General features: G+C 41.1%; 1 protein-coding gene across 5 annotated transcripts in view; it reads right to left on the reverse strand.

The window, feature by feature from the left end:
* LOC6574072 (homeobox protein prospero) overlaps nucleotides 1–17,054 on the reverse strand; it is a 68,033-nt gene that overhangs the window by 12,777 nt on the left and 38,202 nt on the right. For all 5 annotated transcript variants that reach the window (XM_032728800.2, XM_032728832.2, XM_044008374.1 and 2 more), the window contains exons 3-4: nucleotides 4,216–4,263; nucleotides 1–2,474 (exon numbers count right to left, since the gene is read on the reverse strand). The exon at nucleotides 1–2,474 is cut by the window's left edge. In XM_032728800.2, the coding sequence (XP_032584691.2) occupies nucleotides 1–1,373 (1,373 nt within the window). In that variant the 5' untranslated portion in view covers nucleotides 1,374–2,474; nucleotides 4,216–4,263. The remainder of the gene's footprint in view (nucleotides 2,475–4,215; nucleotides 4,264–17,054) is intronic.

Consider the following 17,054-nt stretch of genomic DNA (forward strand, 5'->3'; position numbering starts at 1 on the left):
GATCGATCGCTGCTGTTCGACACACGGCGACTGTTGCCGCCTTTGGGCGTCGAGGAATGCGCCGATCCTGGCGATATCGAGGCATTGATATTGTTGCCATTGCTGAGCGGTATGTTGTTGTTGTTATTGTTGTTGTTATTGAGCAATTTACTGGTATTAAGACTGTTGACCAGCCCGGCCGCACTTAGCAGCTCGGCACTGGTGGCCGTCTCCATGGCTGCTGCCAACATTGCATTGTCCAGAGTCTGTGGCAGCCCACTGGTGGCATCCTGTGCCTGCTTCATTTGCCGCCCGAACAGCTCGTTTAACATTTTCGCCGAGGAGCCGCCAAAGAGATTGCCAAAGGCTGCCGTCAGCAGCGATGAAGCGGAGTTCACGGAGCCCGGCGAACTGCAGCCGGATAGAGCTGTAGCTGATGTTGTTGTTGCTGGTGTGGCAATTGTTGTTGCAATTGGACTTGGGTTTGAGTTGTTTGTGTTGCTGTTAATGTTGTTGCTGTTGTTAGTGTAGAGTGCACCACCAGCGGCACCCGCAGTAGCCGCAGCAGCGCTACTCATGAAGGCAGCGGTTGCCGTTGCGCCGCCGTTGCTGCAGCTATTATTGTTAACACTATTACCAACACTGTTACTGTTTAAATTACTATTACTGTTACTGATATTGCTGCTGTCTTTGCTCAAGGATCGCGTGCGCGTGCGACGATTTCTCACTAAGCTCGCTGTCGATGTCGAGTTCGTGTTGTTGTTGCTGTTGCTACTGTTACTACAATTGTTGGCAACTTTGGTTGCTGTCGGCGCTGTAGTCACTGGTTTTTTAGCCGCGCACGTTGTTGTCTTGTCGACGGCCGTTGACTGACTGATTTGTCGTTTGTGTGCGTTGCGGCGACTACTACGACTGCGACTGCGACTGCGGCTGCGACTGCGACGGTTACTGTTGGCTGGCGCTACCGCCGCTACAGTCGTCGTCGTCGTCGCCTTGCAGTTGCCTTCGATTACGACGACGTCGTCCGAGTCAGAGTCGCCCTCGTCGTTGTCGTCGTCGTCCGAATCGCTGCTGCCTTTGCCTTTGCAATGCTTCTCCGCTTCGCTAGCGTTTTCGCCGCAATTCGCCGCGTCGTCGCTACCGTTTATTTGTATTGGTGTATTTGTGAGACTGTTGCCGTTGCCGTTGCCGTTTCCGTTGCTTGCCTGTAGAGGCTGCAGTGTTGTTGGTGGTGGCAGGGCAATCGCTGCGCTCTTCGCCTGCTGTGGGGGTTGCAGCTTACACTCAGCTTCAGCTTCCAATGATGTTGTTGTTGCCGTCGCCTTCAGCAGCACATCGTTCTCATCGCTGTACAAACCAAAACAGTCCGCGTCGTACTCCTCTGATGACATCATAAGATGATGCCAAACAGCAGCAGCAGCCCGCACTCGCCTCTCCACGTTGCCTCTCCGTCGCCTTCGCCGCGTTACTCTCTAGCACTGTCAGTTGCGCTCTCACAGCGTCGGGCACACACATGCAGGAAGCCTCTTCTCCTGCTAGCGAAACGCGAGAGCGATTACTTCGCCTTGGCTTCGATTGGTTGTTAGCGATGTTGTCGGCACTGTCGTGTCGCCTTCTCCTTCTCCTTCTGTTCCTCTCCTCAATTGAGTGTAGTAATTCGCCGCTGTTGCGCTCAGGCGGCGTATGCGTAATTTCAAGTTTAAGTCTTCTCAGTGGTCCGATCTGTAATCTTTTACTTTATCTTCTGCTTGCCGGTTGTATGTAGGTCCGAGTTATCGATGTGTGTGTGCGTGAGTCTCTGTGCGCGTGTGTGTGTGTATTTGCTATGCTTCAAAACTTTCTAGCTGACCCGAACTGCTGGTTCTTTTCTTCTGATTACTTATCCTTAGAACGGGCTAGCTCTATATATCTGTTTCTCCCTCTTACTCGCTTTTGATGTCTTCGTTTAGTTGCGCCGAACGTTGAAATTTTGCTTTCACTCAACTTATTTGTCGAAATGTTACAATTCAAAATTGTTCGCGTTGTTGTTGACAGTTTGTTGCAGTTGCAGTTCCAATTGTTGTTGCTGTTGCTGTTCCTGCTGTTGCTTTTGCTGCTGTTGATTTTGCGTCTACGTTTTCTACGTTTTTTTCTGCGTTTTCTAATTGTGAATTTTGTTTTGAATTTTCGTTCCACCACCACACACATGCGAATGTCCTTTGCATTTAATGTTGTTTAAATTTGTTTTGATTTCGTTTTCTCTTCTTGTTAAGGTCTTCGTTTAATTTTTGTTCTTTTTCTTGTCCTTTGCGTATTTTGTTTGTCGTTAGGTTTCGCTTTGATATATAATTCTCCAAAAGTGTTTTTCGGCTTCTTTTGTCGAGAACTTGCGTAGAAATTTGTTCGTTTTCGTTTTGTTTTGTTTTTGTATTTTTGTTTTTTAAGTTTTTGTTTTTGTTTTGGCTTTCTTTTTGTTGTTGTCTTGAATAATCGTTGCTTGCGCTCAAAAAGTGTTTCTGCGAATATAAAAGATGAAGTCGCAAAAACCTTGCTAAATAAAAATACCCAAAAATTTTTACATAAACAAGCAATTTAATTGCGAAAAACAGAGCGAGATGGTTGCCTAAGGGCTGAGGGCTCAAGGGGAGGATGGGAGGGAGTGTTGGGGTTAGGAGTTGCGTGTGAGAGTGGGGGTGTTTAAATGGAAAGTAAAAGTGGCGCACCGAAAGCTTTTGGTTTGGGTGGCCACTTGATTGGTTGGTGCTTGGTTACAGTTGGGGGTTGGCTCTGCTCGCCTGGCCTTTGCCCTTGCCTCATCTGTATGGGCAGAGGGATGTAGCTGGAAGCTGTATATCTAAGTAAAAGTGAGTGTGTGTGTGTGTGTGTTGTGCTTAGTCCTTAATTCAGCTAAATACAACCCTTTGGCCTTTTGCAAACAGCGACAGGTTTTTATCTAATTTCTCCACTTGAGCTTATTTAGCTGGCGATTTCTTTTTGTGTCTGCGTGGCACACTCCATCGCCCCTCATTCCATCACCCTCGCCCTGCCCCCCTCATCCACACAATTATCATTTACCATATACGTGAACAATAAATAGAGATAACGTGTGTTATATGTTCGCTGATAAACAAGTTTGACTTACTTTCGGCACAGCTACAGATACTTCTATGCACAGATACACAGATACTTTTGCGTGCGGCCAACGAAATGAATGCGTAAGCACACAAAATAATCAATAAGAGAACTTTGGAACTGGGAAACTTTCGGCCAGCACATAATGCCGATTTAGGGGCGTTTCTAGACTCGAATTTCGTATCTATAAGTAGGTGTACTCAATATCTAAATGTCTTTGTCTTCCCTAGAGGTATTTATGATGATTAAAAATAATATTTAAATAAATTGAAAATTGTCTCAAATTTGTTTAGTAATAAAAGTCTAGTTTTCAGCTAAATCACGATTATTAAAAAAAAAAAAATTATTAAAATTTGTATAAAGTATTTAGATTATTGGCAAATTAAATTATTTAATAGCTCACTAAACGCTACATAAATAGCATATTTAAAAACATGTAAATAATAAACTTGAAAATTAAGTGAGTAATTTAAGAAATTTGATTTAATATCTGATGTTTATTTTGATAAATGGAAATGCAGCTCGCATAAGTTTGTTAAGTTCTTCAGAAATATAATTTTACGATTCAAGCCTTAATAGCTCGCATTGTCTGTAGTTGAAGAAAGCGGGTTTCATTCAGGGTAGTCGTGGCTGTATTTGTATAAATGCCATATGCAGTTTTCCAAGAACCGAATCCTCCCCTACGGGAGGCGCCGTTTTAAAGCATTGCCATGACAACAAACTCGCGTTTGCCATCTAATTGCATTGGAATGCAGTTCTCCAGGCAGAGCAGAGCTGAGTGAAGCAACTAACCAACCCGCCCGTTGCCCAAGTCAATGTCAACAAAACTACGTCCAACCCCACCCTTATGTGTGTCCTGCTCCTTGTTGTCCCTCTGTCCCTATGACTGTGCCTGTGCCTGCGCCTCTACCTCAAAGCAACTGTACTTAGCAAGCGTGCAGCTTGCAAGGCAACGGTAAAGAGCCACCCCTATATTACTATATGGTGGTATATCAAGGATCAAACTTGGGCTTGGAACATTGGGATATTAGGCTAGTAGCAGCACAAATGCCGCTGCACTCGCAGATCTTTCGTCAATATATATGTATATATGTATTTTCAAAAATATTTCAGTCGAAGATTTACCACAAACAAAGCGTTATTATTTTTCTCCGTCGTTCATCATAGATCCTCCTGCAATAGATAGAAAGCATAGTAAAAATTTGTTAATGATTCTGTCTGAAATATATGTATGTACTTAACTAGTTATCTTATCAAAAGTTCAATGCACTTAATGCAAACGGTTTCTTCGTCTAACAACCCTTAGAACCCGACTCAAAACATATGGCCCATTTCATAGTTGAGATAGAGCAGTAAGGATCAAGGAAAGTTACTTCCCTATGAAGTAGCCCACCTACGTACGATAACGAAATATCAAACGCCAGCAGCGCTCATAATTACAGCCTTAACACATTTCTATAGACACTCTGTCGACGGGTCCTTGTTCATTGCTTTGCCAAGCGGGCGGACGTACAGAATGTATGTATGTATGAATGAATGTACGAATTTCTTTGTAGAGAGTGTTTGAAGATGAAAATGTATTGAATGAACTATAAGAAAAAATTTTTTTAAATTATTTGAATTTTTTTTTATCAAGAAATATTTTTAAATGTTTTTTGTTTTTTGACAAGTATAAAAGCTTGTTATTTTTTATTTAGTTAAAAAATATTCAAACATTTTTTGATAGTTATTAAAATTTTATATGCATTTTAGAAGTATTTCAAAATATTTCTTGATTTTAATTTAGATTTAAAAAAAAAAGAAGTATATATGTATATATATTTGTTAATCGAAATTTATAAAAGGTAATTAGTGGCACAATTTTTTGCTAATAATTAAAAAATAAAACAGATTACGTTTTTCTTTTATTGTTACCGATTATTATAGAATTATTGATTAATAATGAATGAATTATATATATCGAGCCGAAATTAAATTTATTAGTGATAATAAAACCAACAAAGTATATATTCTATCTGTATACCATATGGTAAAATCAACTAAATAGTTTCTTTATATATTTTCCAATTTTCTTATGACATATATTTTGATTGTACATTTGAAATCTATGCTGCAGCCTCGTCCAAGTTTTTGTCCTTAAATATTTTACATATACACTCTCTTTGTTTCTACTTTTAAAACCAGACCACAGCTCATACGTGGCATGCACACACGCAGACACACACATCAAAACACATATACACCAAACAGTTGTATCGTGTGCTAGGCGAATGTATCTCAAAGTGTGCTTTGGAATGTGCCTTCACAGATCGCGGCACACGGTAATGTACCCATCATATCTGCCGACTGCCTACAGTCAGCTACCTACAAAATGTATAAAGTGTGGCATGGCCATGTGTTCTCCTGCCCAACCCCTCCTGCATTGGTCGTTGTTTTAGCCGGGTGTCATCATTAAAATATGCTTTGGCTCAAGTTGGGCTAGCTGGTTCGGCTACACTGCTGGCGACACTTGGACACTAAAGTGGACGCAATTGCGTTACGGTCAACTGACTTTAAAATCCGTTAAAAAGTTTAGAACAGCACCGAACAAAAATATGACAGCGCATGGCCCAACAGTTAGATAGATAGATAAATAGATAGATAACTGAAATTAGTGACCATTTGCGACTTGTGTTAGAATCTCGCTACAAAAAAGGTTCAACTGTAACTTCAGCTAGCTGCTCAAACTGGCAAAAATCACAGCACCATAGTGAGAGAAAGAGAGAGCGATAGTGTGTAGAGCTCTGTCTTGTGAATGCAACCCTCTGAAAGATCGACCCGTATGCGAGTTGTGAGGCACAGCTGATGACGATGATGATGATGATCGCAATCATGATCGCATGACAGGCAACAACAACAGGAATGAGTACGTGCCATAACTTGCAGCCACGAGCCGAGTGCACACCTGGACACAAAGAGGGACTCTAACTCAAACTCAGCTTCGACTCGGTCTCGACTCTCGCTCTATGGCTCTATGCCTCAATGCGCGTGCCCACAAGCTGCTGACGATCGCAGGAAGGAAGCAGCAAGCAGCGAACAGCCCAAAGGGGCGTTTTGCCTTCTGCCTGGTGGTGGTATTTGACATTTCAAAACAGAGATAGGGCGTAGAGAGAGAGAGAGAGAGAGAGAGAGAGCGAGCGAGGTAGAGGAAGACTGGCTGGGTTCCGATTTCGTAGCATTACCTGAGAAGTGAAATGCTGTTGTCGTTTTCGTCTGTTAGTTCGTTGGGTTTTGCGGAAGTTGTCGATCGCCTGGAAAGTTGGAAAAACACCTTTCAACTTGTTTGTGATAATTGCAAAACAAAAGCCAAGCACAAACCCGAAACCAACCCACTGCCATCGTTAGCTAATCCTGAACGCAAAAGGACATTAAAATTATATTCACAAACTTTGCTAGTTGTTGCAGGAGAATTGCCAAACAACTTTGTGGCACAATTCAAGCGAAAATTATGCTAAAAGAAAATGTCCTTTATGGCGGCAAAGATTTTAATGTTTATGCGAAAAGTTTACCGTTAAGTCGGCGAAAGGCATTTGCCATAAACCCCAACTATTACAATAGGGTTAAAACTGTATCCTGTCTGTGCATCTGCTAATCGAGCTATTTGTCTGGATTGTATTTCATTTATTTTCTAGGCTCCTTGACTTGCTGCCTCAGCTCTGTGATTGGCTGATAAGATAGAGAGGCGATAGTGCTGACTACATGAAAATACTTTTATAATCGCGATACCAATTTAGTCGCCATATGGCGAACTCTATAGATATCAATAAGTTCCAACAGCTCTCAAGTGGCACAACACCAGTAGCCGCCATGGACGTTACACTGAGCGAAATGCAACTAACTCTAATGTAACAAATATAAATTTTATAAAATATAAGTGTCGCTAAATATTACAGAAGTAATATTAAATATAATTGAAAATCAAGTAAAAATATCCTAAATGTCTAAGCTTTTACTCTTATATATAATTGTTAGTATAAAAACAATTTTTAACATATACTATTATTATTATATATATTTAATATACATTTACATTTATATAAAATATTTAAATCTTTTATTTTAAATTTAAATTTTTTATAACTATAATAAAAATTAAAAATAATTTGTATTCAGTTAAAACATTTTATTGTCTATTGTATTATAAGAAACTAAGAAATTATAAAAAAATAATTACTGAAGTTCTTTATTTAAAAATAATTTTTGTAAGAAATTTATAACAAAATATACTTATTTATTTTATGTCAAATAAAAGAGAATTTATATATATAATATTTCAATGAACTCTAAATGATATTTTCAGTGTAGATTTCATATATATTTATATATAAATAAACACATTTCTCTCAGTGTAGACATTGCACTTAGCCAGCTCAAAGTTGGTGAGCTCCAGTTGGTGGTCCCGCCCCCTGTTCCGCCCGCCTTAGCTCCACATACGAGTATCAATATCTACGAGGTATTTCTAGCTGCTCTTGTTGTTGTTATTGTTTAGCACTTTTTGCGGTCGCTGTTTGTCGTGGCTGTGTGTTGTTGTTGTTGTTCTTGTTGCTGTTTGGGTTTTATTGTCTTTCAGTGCTTGATTAGATAGCTGCCGCACACACACACACACACATCGACACACTCACACACGTACACGCAGAGCTGTGCGAGTAAAAAATGGCCATATGTGGCCAAGTTGTTCGGCATTGTGTGTGTTGTTTGCAAAGGCCCACAAAGTCCGGCTTCTTGCCTGAACTGAATATTGTTTTGTAGCTGCCTAGCGGCAGGCGCCGTGGCGAAGCTTTTGTCTATTACCTGATGTCCGTCACTGTAAATGTCCCACAGTCTGGCGTTCGTGTCTGTTGCTTATCGCGCTTTTAATATCAGAAAAAGTATTAAAAAAAAAAAGAAAAAAGAAAAATATGCATGTGTGTCCAGGTCTGTATAGCCTCTCGTAGTAGTTGTTACCTTTCGCGCCGCTATCTATGCAGATATCTTTCTCTGTCCGCCTGCATGAAGCTAGTGGCGTGAGTGTATTCGTGTGTGTGTGTGTGGCATTAAAAACATTTTCATTGTAATCAAGCGTACTTTCTTTTATTATTATTATTTGCCTCTCTCTGTCTAATGCTAACGACGCAAATTACTCAAATGTATCTGCCAGATACTTTTTATTTTCTACTGTCGTGTGCAGCTCGCTCGCTTGCTCGCTTTATTTTCTGCTCATATATTATTTATTGATCGCGATAAGCGTCACGAAGCCAATTTCAACCGTAAACCAAATGATAGAGAAACACTCCAATTCCTCTATAAACCCCCCAGCCGCAGCCGCAGCTCACCTCAACTTCACCTCACCTGCAGCTTTTGCTCAAATACATATTTCATATGGAAAACTAGGTACAGTCACCGATTCACTGATTTCTTTTTATTCCTATATGTGAACATCCGCTTTGGTGCGTGGCAGTCCGCCGTCGTCCCCCCGCCGCTACCCTCAATTAACTCACAATCAAAGGTAGCCTCCTACCTCTGGCTCTAGCCAGGTCTCTGTCTGGCCAGCTGCCAGATGTCGCTTCACTAACCAAGCCACCCCACTTGGCGAGCGTCTTGAAGACGCTCTGGGAAAGCAACTGTCGTTGCCTGCAATCGCCTGCAGCCGTTACCTTTGTTAACTTCGCCACGTGCTGCATAGGCACAAAGCGTAAAGGAAAACTCATTGCGAGGCGCACTCAATGGAACTGCAAGGCACACACCACCATAGAGACCCAGACTTGTAGGAACTTATCGCCACCTTTCGCATATGCCTTATGCTTGGCTTCGTAACGTCTTTTTGAAACCTTTGCTGCAACTGCGAGTCCATAAACCACTTATTTGAGATAATGTTGTAAAGTATTTCCAGTGCTCTAGTTCAGTAAATATTCTCTTTAGTTCGTCTTTTTTATATAGTTCATATACTCAATTTTCCTTAAGATATTTTTGCATAAAATCCACAAGTTAAAAATTAAAAAAAAAAAAAAAATGGGTACATTCTAGGTATTATATATTATATGTATATGTATATAGGTTAGCCCTAATTAGAGAGGGCAAGTGCTTAAGGAAGATTAAATGCACGTATCTATCCAACACCTTTCAAGATCTATATATTTATTTTTGCATTAATTGTTCAAATAAATTAAAAAAAAAAAAAAAAAAATTAAATGAAATAAAATTAATAAATAAGAAATGATTCGCACTAAGAAAACTTTTGCTAAATTTTGTTTTTTGTTTTTTATTCTGGTCTTTTGTAACATATTGAGCTAGAGTGCCAACGTTTTGCCCGCTTCTCGTCACGTTTTTGAAGGCTCTATTGTAACAGTATTTTCTTTAGGTGAGTTAAATAAATTTAAAAAAATAAAAAGAAAACACCAAACTCAACATTACGTTCTTAAACATTTAATTTTTGATAAGTCTCTAAAACTTTAGCCTACTAAACTTTGGCTAGAAATATTTCTTGACAAAAGTGTGGCGCGTAATTCCATTTGTCAGTTTCGTAAGTCGTAAGTCGAAAGTCCAGAGGCAACGCCTCTGGGAAGTCGCCTTAATAATTCAATTTACGTGTGTGCTGGCCGTAATACGTTCATTTGGTGTAATTACGAACGCATATGACCGACGTTTAATATGCATAAACATTTCCTTGCCCTGGACTGGGGCACGAACTTCCTTAACAAAACGCCTCCAACTGACTGCTGGGAAAAGGCGAGAAGGGGAGCGGGGCTGGGCAGTTGGGCGTACGTACACCTGGCGTGTTGCGTAAGCCGCGCTCTGATCCGTGGGGCATTGACGGGGCGTTCGCTGGATGGGTTTGACTTATTTCTATGACAAATGTGAGATATGTTAATGTGATAGGCTGCGGGTTATTAAGGAAATTACTTACGGCATTACCTGGCTAAGTCTGGGCGGCTAAACGTTGGACATGCCACCCAAGAGTCCTTGGCCAGGACAAATATTTGAAGTTTCAATTTCATGAGTGGAGGTGTTTGTGTGCGTGTGTGTGTGCCAGTGAGAGTGAGGAAAGGGGTGTGTGTGTGTGTGTGTGTGTGTGTGTGGGCAAGCATTAATAGATATCCGTGGCAGAGAAATGACTTCATGTCATGCCTTGAAATAATTAGAGGTTGTATCTGGCGACGAGGCACCGCACTTGCTCTTGGCGCCCGCCGCTTATCGTTTTGTACAAATCAGTTTAATATTTCTGCCAATACGAAAGTTTGTTCCATTTGCGTAAAAAGGACAAAAGGCCAGAAGGCATGCGCTTGCATGTCCCGGAGCCTTGCAGATGGCCAGATTGATGGGGTCTGGGGACTATGGGCCATATGCATATACAGATGTGTACATGTATTTGTATTTATACATCACACACTTTGGTGTCATTAAGTCCAATGCAATGAGAAATGCCATCAACGGGGCAGCAGAAAACGCTGCAAAAAGCGTTGACTCATCAAGGGGCTGGGGCGGGGCGCTCTGGGGCAGCGATGTTCCATTAAATGGTGAAATTGTAAAACTGTGAGACGTGGTTAGCTCTCTTTGTGTCGTGCACGAAAAACATAAATTTATTTAAATGCAACTGCGTATAAACAAATTGATTGCATTTAATTGAATTTAACTCAAGTGCGGACAGCTCGACGAGCAACTAAACGGCAGAAAATTGACTTGGAAAATTAAATTAAAATTCAATTGACAGCTCCTACAGGCAAAGACAGCGAGCAGCTCGTTTCTTTTTTTGTTATTATTATAAATCAAGTCGATGCACAAAGTCGCAATGAAATCTTGCAAAGCATTAAAACTCAATTTCAATTGTCTAGCGAGCAGAGGTCGACTCGGTCCCTGTCTGCTGTCTGCAGTCCAGGATTTTCTTGGACAAACAATGGGCGAATGTTGATTTATGCATCGAAGCTGAATTCTTGGAAGGGCTTAAAGTTTGCCAATAAGCAAAGCATTTAAGTCCCAGTCTCCGTCTCCAGTTGCCAGTCTCCGTCTGTCGCATTCATTGCGCCATTATGTGCGCTGCATTAGCAGTGAAGGAGCTGCTCGAGAGGAGGCATCCTGGTCAGCGCTGTTGCAGAAAATCAATGGCATTTCACTCGAGTGTCCGGGCAGGAGGCTGGCAAAACTTGTGCTCGGCCTGCGGCTGGCTAAACTCTCGGCGACTATAAGTGACATTTTCATTAAAAAGAAAAACTGTCAGCTCGGACTAGGTGCAGGAGGCCGACTAGGCACAGGCACAAGGACAGCTAAGAGGACGCTTAGCTGTAAATGTAATCGGAGCTTGTGGCCAACGGGCTGGGGCAGCTCAAGTAGTTGCCAGTGCAAAGTCGCCCCGTCGGATTCATTATGATAATTTAGTTGCCCGCCAATGCGGACGAGAAGAGTTCCGCGAATGCATTGACATTTCAAGAACTTTGAAGAGCAGCTAGAGAGAGAAAAAAAATAAAAAATAATAACAGCACAAAGTACGAAAATGAGGCGAAAGAAAAGCAAAGCATTAATAAAATTAAATTTGTGGAAAATTACTTTTTGCGGTGGGGAGCGAACTTAACACGTGCTATATATATATAAATGTATGTGTGTTTGTATGTATGTGTGTATATAAGCAATTGCAATATGAGGGCAGAAATCTGTTAAATTAAGTTTTACAGCCGTGGCACTTGCTGGCTGACTAAGTCGACTCTGACAGCTCGTCAGCTGGCATCATAACTCAACGGGCATATTTGGGATCGCAGTCAAAGGCTTTGCGCATTGCACTTAATGAGCACATCCGGCCATTGCTGACCCCTGCACCCCAGCACCCCTCTCAATGGCTGCATGGCCTTGCATTGCTTCATTGCACTTTACATTAAAGTCGCGACATTACACAATGCAACGACAGCGACAAGAACATTAATGTTCGGCGGATGCATTAGATCCAATGTTGTGGCTAGGTGTCAAGGCATTGCAACGCTTCACGCTCAATTACCAGGCGGTGTTGCATCTTCGGAATCTTCGCTGCGTAATTGATACCCAGACTGCATCTTCTACTTCAGGTGGCTGCTGACACTTCGTCTTCTTCTTCTTCTTCTTCTACTTCGTCTTTTTCACAGGAAGTGCAAGCAACCGCCGTGACGCTTCCTTTGGCAGCTTTGTTGGTTTTTATCCGAATTCGAATCCGAACTCGAATCCTAGGCTTTGTTTGACTTCACTCTACTTTACAGTACTTAAGTTGGGGCGGCTCTCGGTTCACTTCTTAGACTTGACCTTTTGTTTCGTTCGAGTTGCGGTTCATTAAGGCAACTTGAAACCCTTTCGCGCTGCCTGAGAACCTTTTTGGGCTTTGTTTTACTCAACCGGGTTGACTGAACCTTGTCGCTGCTCTTGCCGCTGTCGTTGCCGTTGTCTTTTGATTTTTTCCCAACTTGACATCGAAACGCTTGTGGTGTCAATTAAGTGGTGCCTTCGCAGCTATTTGTTGTTTTAGTATTTCTGCCAGCAGAACGACTTTAGAATTAGTTGATTTATGAATTATGACAATGTAGAGCGCTCTCCCAGCCATTGCAGACATGCGGTCGCCTCCGCCTCGATGCCCGCCTCGATCTCTGCCTCTAAGCTGCCGGATATTCTAATAAAGCAAACGCTGCTGCCTCTGCCTCTGCCTCTGCCGCAGCCACAGCCTCCAATTGCAGCTAAACTGTGTGCCACTGTGCAGATTTAACACTTCTTGTCAGAAATTGATTGAAGTAACCCCTAGCAGAGCAGTTGAGCCCTGCCCGTCCCCCTGTCCATTTGTCTGTTCGATCAACAACAGCTGCTGCTGCTGCTAAAGAAGGAACCATCAATTGTCCCATGCGGAACTAGACTTGTACCACACGAAATACCCTAATATATGGTATATTACTAACATTATCATGTTGTTTGTATTGTATGATGTGTAGGAAATTTCCTTTCATATAAGAAATGAATAATGATAACAATTTAATTTTAAAATCTACACAAATTCTGCCTCACTAATCAAAATAATCCTGTGATAATTGAAAACAAATAATAAATAAATGGAAAAAAATTAAAATAATATAACAATAATACTATATAAAAAGTTAGTTATTTAATTAATATACATTTTTTTTTTTAATGACAGCAAACAAATTCATTTAATATAAAACAAGAATGTTTAATTTCAAGGAAAAAATGTTAAATAAAAATAAACCTAAAAATATATACATATTAAAAAAAAACTTTTAATAATGAAAAAAATGTTAAACCATAGAATGAATATATACATTAAAAAAAAAAAAAATGATATTAAGACTCTGACTTTTAATTTAAAAATTCCTGTATTTGAATATTACTCAAATATATATAAGTTTTGTATTATGGTATATATTATATACATTTTTGTATAAATAAAGTAATGATTCTCCATTAAATATAAAAAGCATTCTTTATATACTGTATGCATTGGTTAGAGCATTAACTGAATGGACTATCATCCGCATAGATTTCCTTTCTTCGACATTAGCATAGAGGCTGCCCAAGTTTGGGTGCTTGTGGGTGCAGAACCCCAACTTCCAAGCAGTTGTCAGTTTGTCGGACTAAATAGCAGTGGGAATGGGAACTGTTGCAGCAGCAGCTGTTGTTGTTGTTTCTGTTGTTGTTGCTGTTGCTGCTGCTGCTGCTGCATTCAAATTAGTGCAATCAAGTTATCTTGTATCTGCGTATCTGCAACTGGCCACTGACCACTTGCTGGCAATTGTATCTTTGCATCTAACACTTCAATTGCCGAGTCAACTCTACAGTGGTGTGCCGCACGCATTGGTGGGAATTTGTATGCATGCGCAATTGCTGCGATCAAGCAGAAGGAAAAACTATTTAAACAAAGGAAATTATTAAAAATTATTGCCGACCCTTGGGTTGCGGGTGGCTGCTCGAACAGAGCATAGAGCACCGTGTGAAAAGTGCACCCTCGCCACAAAGTCGGAGATCTCGAGCTAAAGTCTCTGCATGCAAATGCCGAACTACTTCCTCCTGGTGGTGGGCATTGGTTATGCTTCAAGGCGCTTATCATGTCGTCCAAGGTGCGCTATGGGTCAGCACGCAAATAGCTTTACATGATTCTGTTAACATTTTTGGACCGGCAGGCGGGCAGGTTGCCAGCTGGCAAGGTCCTGGTGAGAAAACGTTGTCTGGCAAGCAAACCGTGAAGTTTTTCCTACAAAAGGGGTTCATTAAAGTCGATCGGCTGCTTGCAGGAGCTGTTGTTAAGGCGAGGCCGCTGCTTCGGCTGCTGCTGCTGCCTCGGAGTTGCAAGTTCATTGCCGCACCCTCGGGCAGAATTCATTACTTTGGATTTGCAACGCCAATGCGCCTAAATGTAGACAATGTGCAACCCCAAAGTGGTTAGCGCAAACACCCCGAAAATGTCGGCCCAAGAAAAGCGAACAGAAAAAAAGAGTCTTAAAAAATTGCACAAGCCGTTCAAGCAACAATTTGTGGCAATGCAACACGGCCCGAAGACAACCCACACTCCAGCTGCAACTCCCGCTTCTCTTGTCTCCTCCCCCCTTCTCTCCCCCCCCTTTCCATTCAGGCAGCTAAAAGGGTGGCTGCCTGCCAAGGACATTCTGCAGCCAGCTCGGGCTGCAGCCCACTTGAAGTCTCGCAGCGAGCCGCTTTTTAATTTTGCAAAAATCTGCGGCAGGGGCCAAGCAAAACGCATTTCTTATACGGCCGCAAACGAAATTTGACTGCGATTTTTGCTCGAGTGTCGTCAGAGGAGGCGGCTGCATGATAAACCCAGCTAAGCGATGGCACATAAAGCACGAAGCCATCATTAATACAATTGTAAAGTTGTCCCTATTCGATAGAAATAATTAAAATATATAATCTAATCTATATTTAATGTTTATAAAAAATGATATAAAAAAATTTAAAAAAAAAACGTATTAAAAAAATTAGTAAGTTATTATTATTAAATAAGTTTTAGCTTAAAGAAAAATAAAAGTATAAAATTTAAAAAAAGGCGAAACTATATATTTATTTAAGTTTAAGTTGAAATCTTTTTTTTTTCTTTGAGCTAAGAACTCTGTAAAAACATCCATAATTTGCAATTTCAGAATTTTAATTTTGTTCGTGTCACGCGCTCATCGCTAGCTAAAGATTGCTGTCTGATGCTCGAGACAAAAGAAATTAAAAAGTGCATAATATGAATCTATAATACATAATAATAAAGCTTAACAGCAGCAGCAGCATCATCATCTTCATCATCGTCATGATGAGCCTCCTCATCTGCTGGTTCTTTGAGAGAGCTGGTAAATAAAAACAAGTAAGAACGTTGCAGTCGGGCGTTACCGACTGCGGAATACTCATTCACATCCCATCAACAATTTAGTAGTTAAGTTTCGTTCTAATACTGTAAAATATACAGGTTTTTCCGATTTGCCACGCCCCAACTGGGCGTAGACACCTCATTTTTGGTCAGTTTTTAGAAAGAGATAACGTTACCCTAACTGCAAAGTTTGAATGCTTACCCTAAAAAAATGTGAAAATTACAGGGTATTTTTCGATATGCCACGCCCCTAAAGAGGCGTAAAAATTATTTTTGGGGAATCGATAGAGGAGGCTACCAGTAACTCAACTATCCAAATTTGAAGCTTCTAGCTATTATACTTTAGGAGATATAAACTTTTGCGGTTTGCCACGCCCCCTGTGGGCGGACATATATCCGACAAAACTTTTTGGTCTTGGGTGATCAGTCCGAGTATATATACAAAATTTGAGGTCTCTGCCATCAATAGTGTCCAAAATATAGGAGAATTTAAAAAATCACTATATCTTCAGGTCCGATTTGCCACGCCCCCAACGGGCGTAGACTTATAATTTATCTTCAGACTTTATAGAATCATACCATTAGCTGACGTGCAAAATTTCAGCATTCTAGGTTTACAACTTTAGGAGATACAGTTTTATCCGATTTGCCACGCCCCCAATGGACGTAGATATATCCGCCATAGCTCGTGATCTTGGGTGGTCAACGCGGACCTACATACCAAGTTTCAGCTTTCTAGCTCTTCAACAAACATGATTTCTGGTATATCGGAAAATGCATTTTCCGATTTGCCACGCCCCTAGTGGGCGGATCGGGAAAATTTTAACACTTTATAAATCGGAGATATACACGAGTATGTGTTCCAAATTTCAAGTCTCTAGCTTCAATAGCGCCGAAATAGATTGCGTTCATACGGACAGACGGACAGACGGACAGACGGACAGACGGACGGACGGACAGACGGACAGACGGACGGACAGCAAGACGGACATTGCACAAAACCAATATACTGATTCACTTTCGTGAATGAGTATAAAAAAAATAAAAAAATAAAGTGAAGGGTTGTCCTGCTCCCGGCCGTAATTCCTTCTTCTTTTTTTTTTTTGGCATAGCCAACAACAAGAAATGCAAACAGAAAATAAAATTTCGTTGAAAAGAAATTAAAAATCTGCAAGATTTGCATTTTGCCTCAGACCAGCAGCAGCCACGCCCATACTTTGAAAGCAGCCTAGAGATTAATGTATACATATATACGTATGTACGTATGTGTGTATATATATTTTATTTTATATTTTGCGGAGATCCCTTTTGCCGTATCCAGGCAAAACTTTTGAGTGTTCACCTCAAAGTGCACTGGCGTGGACATTGAGAACTTGCGTGGGCGGCTAGGGGCGTGGCAGCTGCTTCAGCTTATACTTTAGCCGGATGCAGATGAGCAGAGCAACGCACTGGCCATCTAGCCAGCGGTCTAGCTGGGCATCTGTAACGATGTGCTGCACTGATGATGCTTCAGCGAGAAGTTTAAATTCAAGTTCTGCTCGGCTCTGCTGGCCCCCATCCACTTGTGCTGCTGTCAATTTGGTTCAATTTTAATTAATGAGCACACAATTCGCCGCATAATTTG

Source organism: Drosophila mojavensis, unplaced genomic scaffold, assembly GCF_018153725.1.
Source record: "Drosophila mojavensis isolate 15081-1352.22 unplaced genomic scaffold, ASM1815372v1 contig_277, whole genome shotgun sequence".
Lineage (NCBI taxonomy): Eukaryota > Metazoa > Arthropoda > Insecta > Diptera > Drosophilidae > Drosophila > Drosophila mojavensis.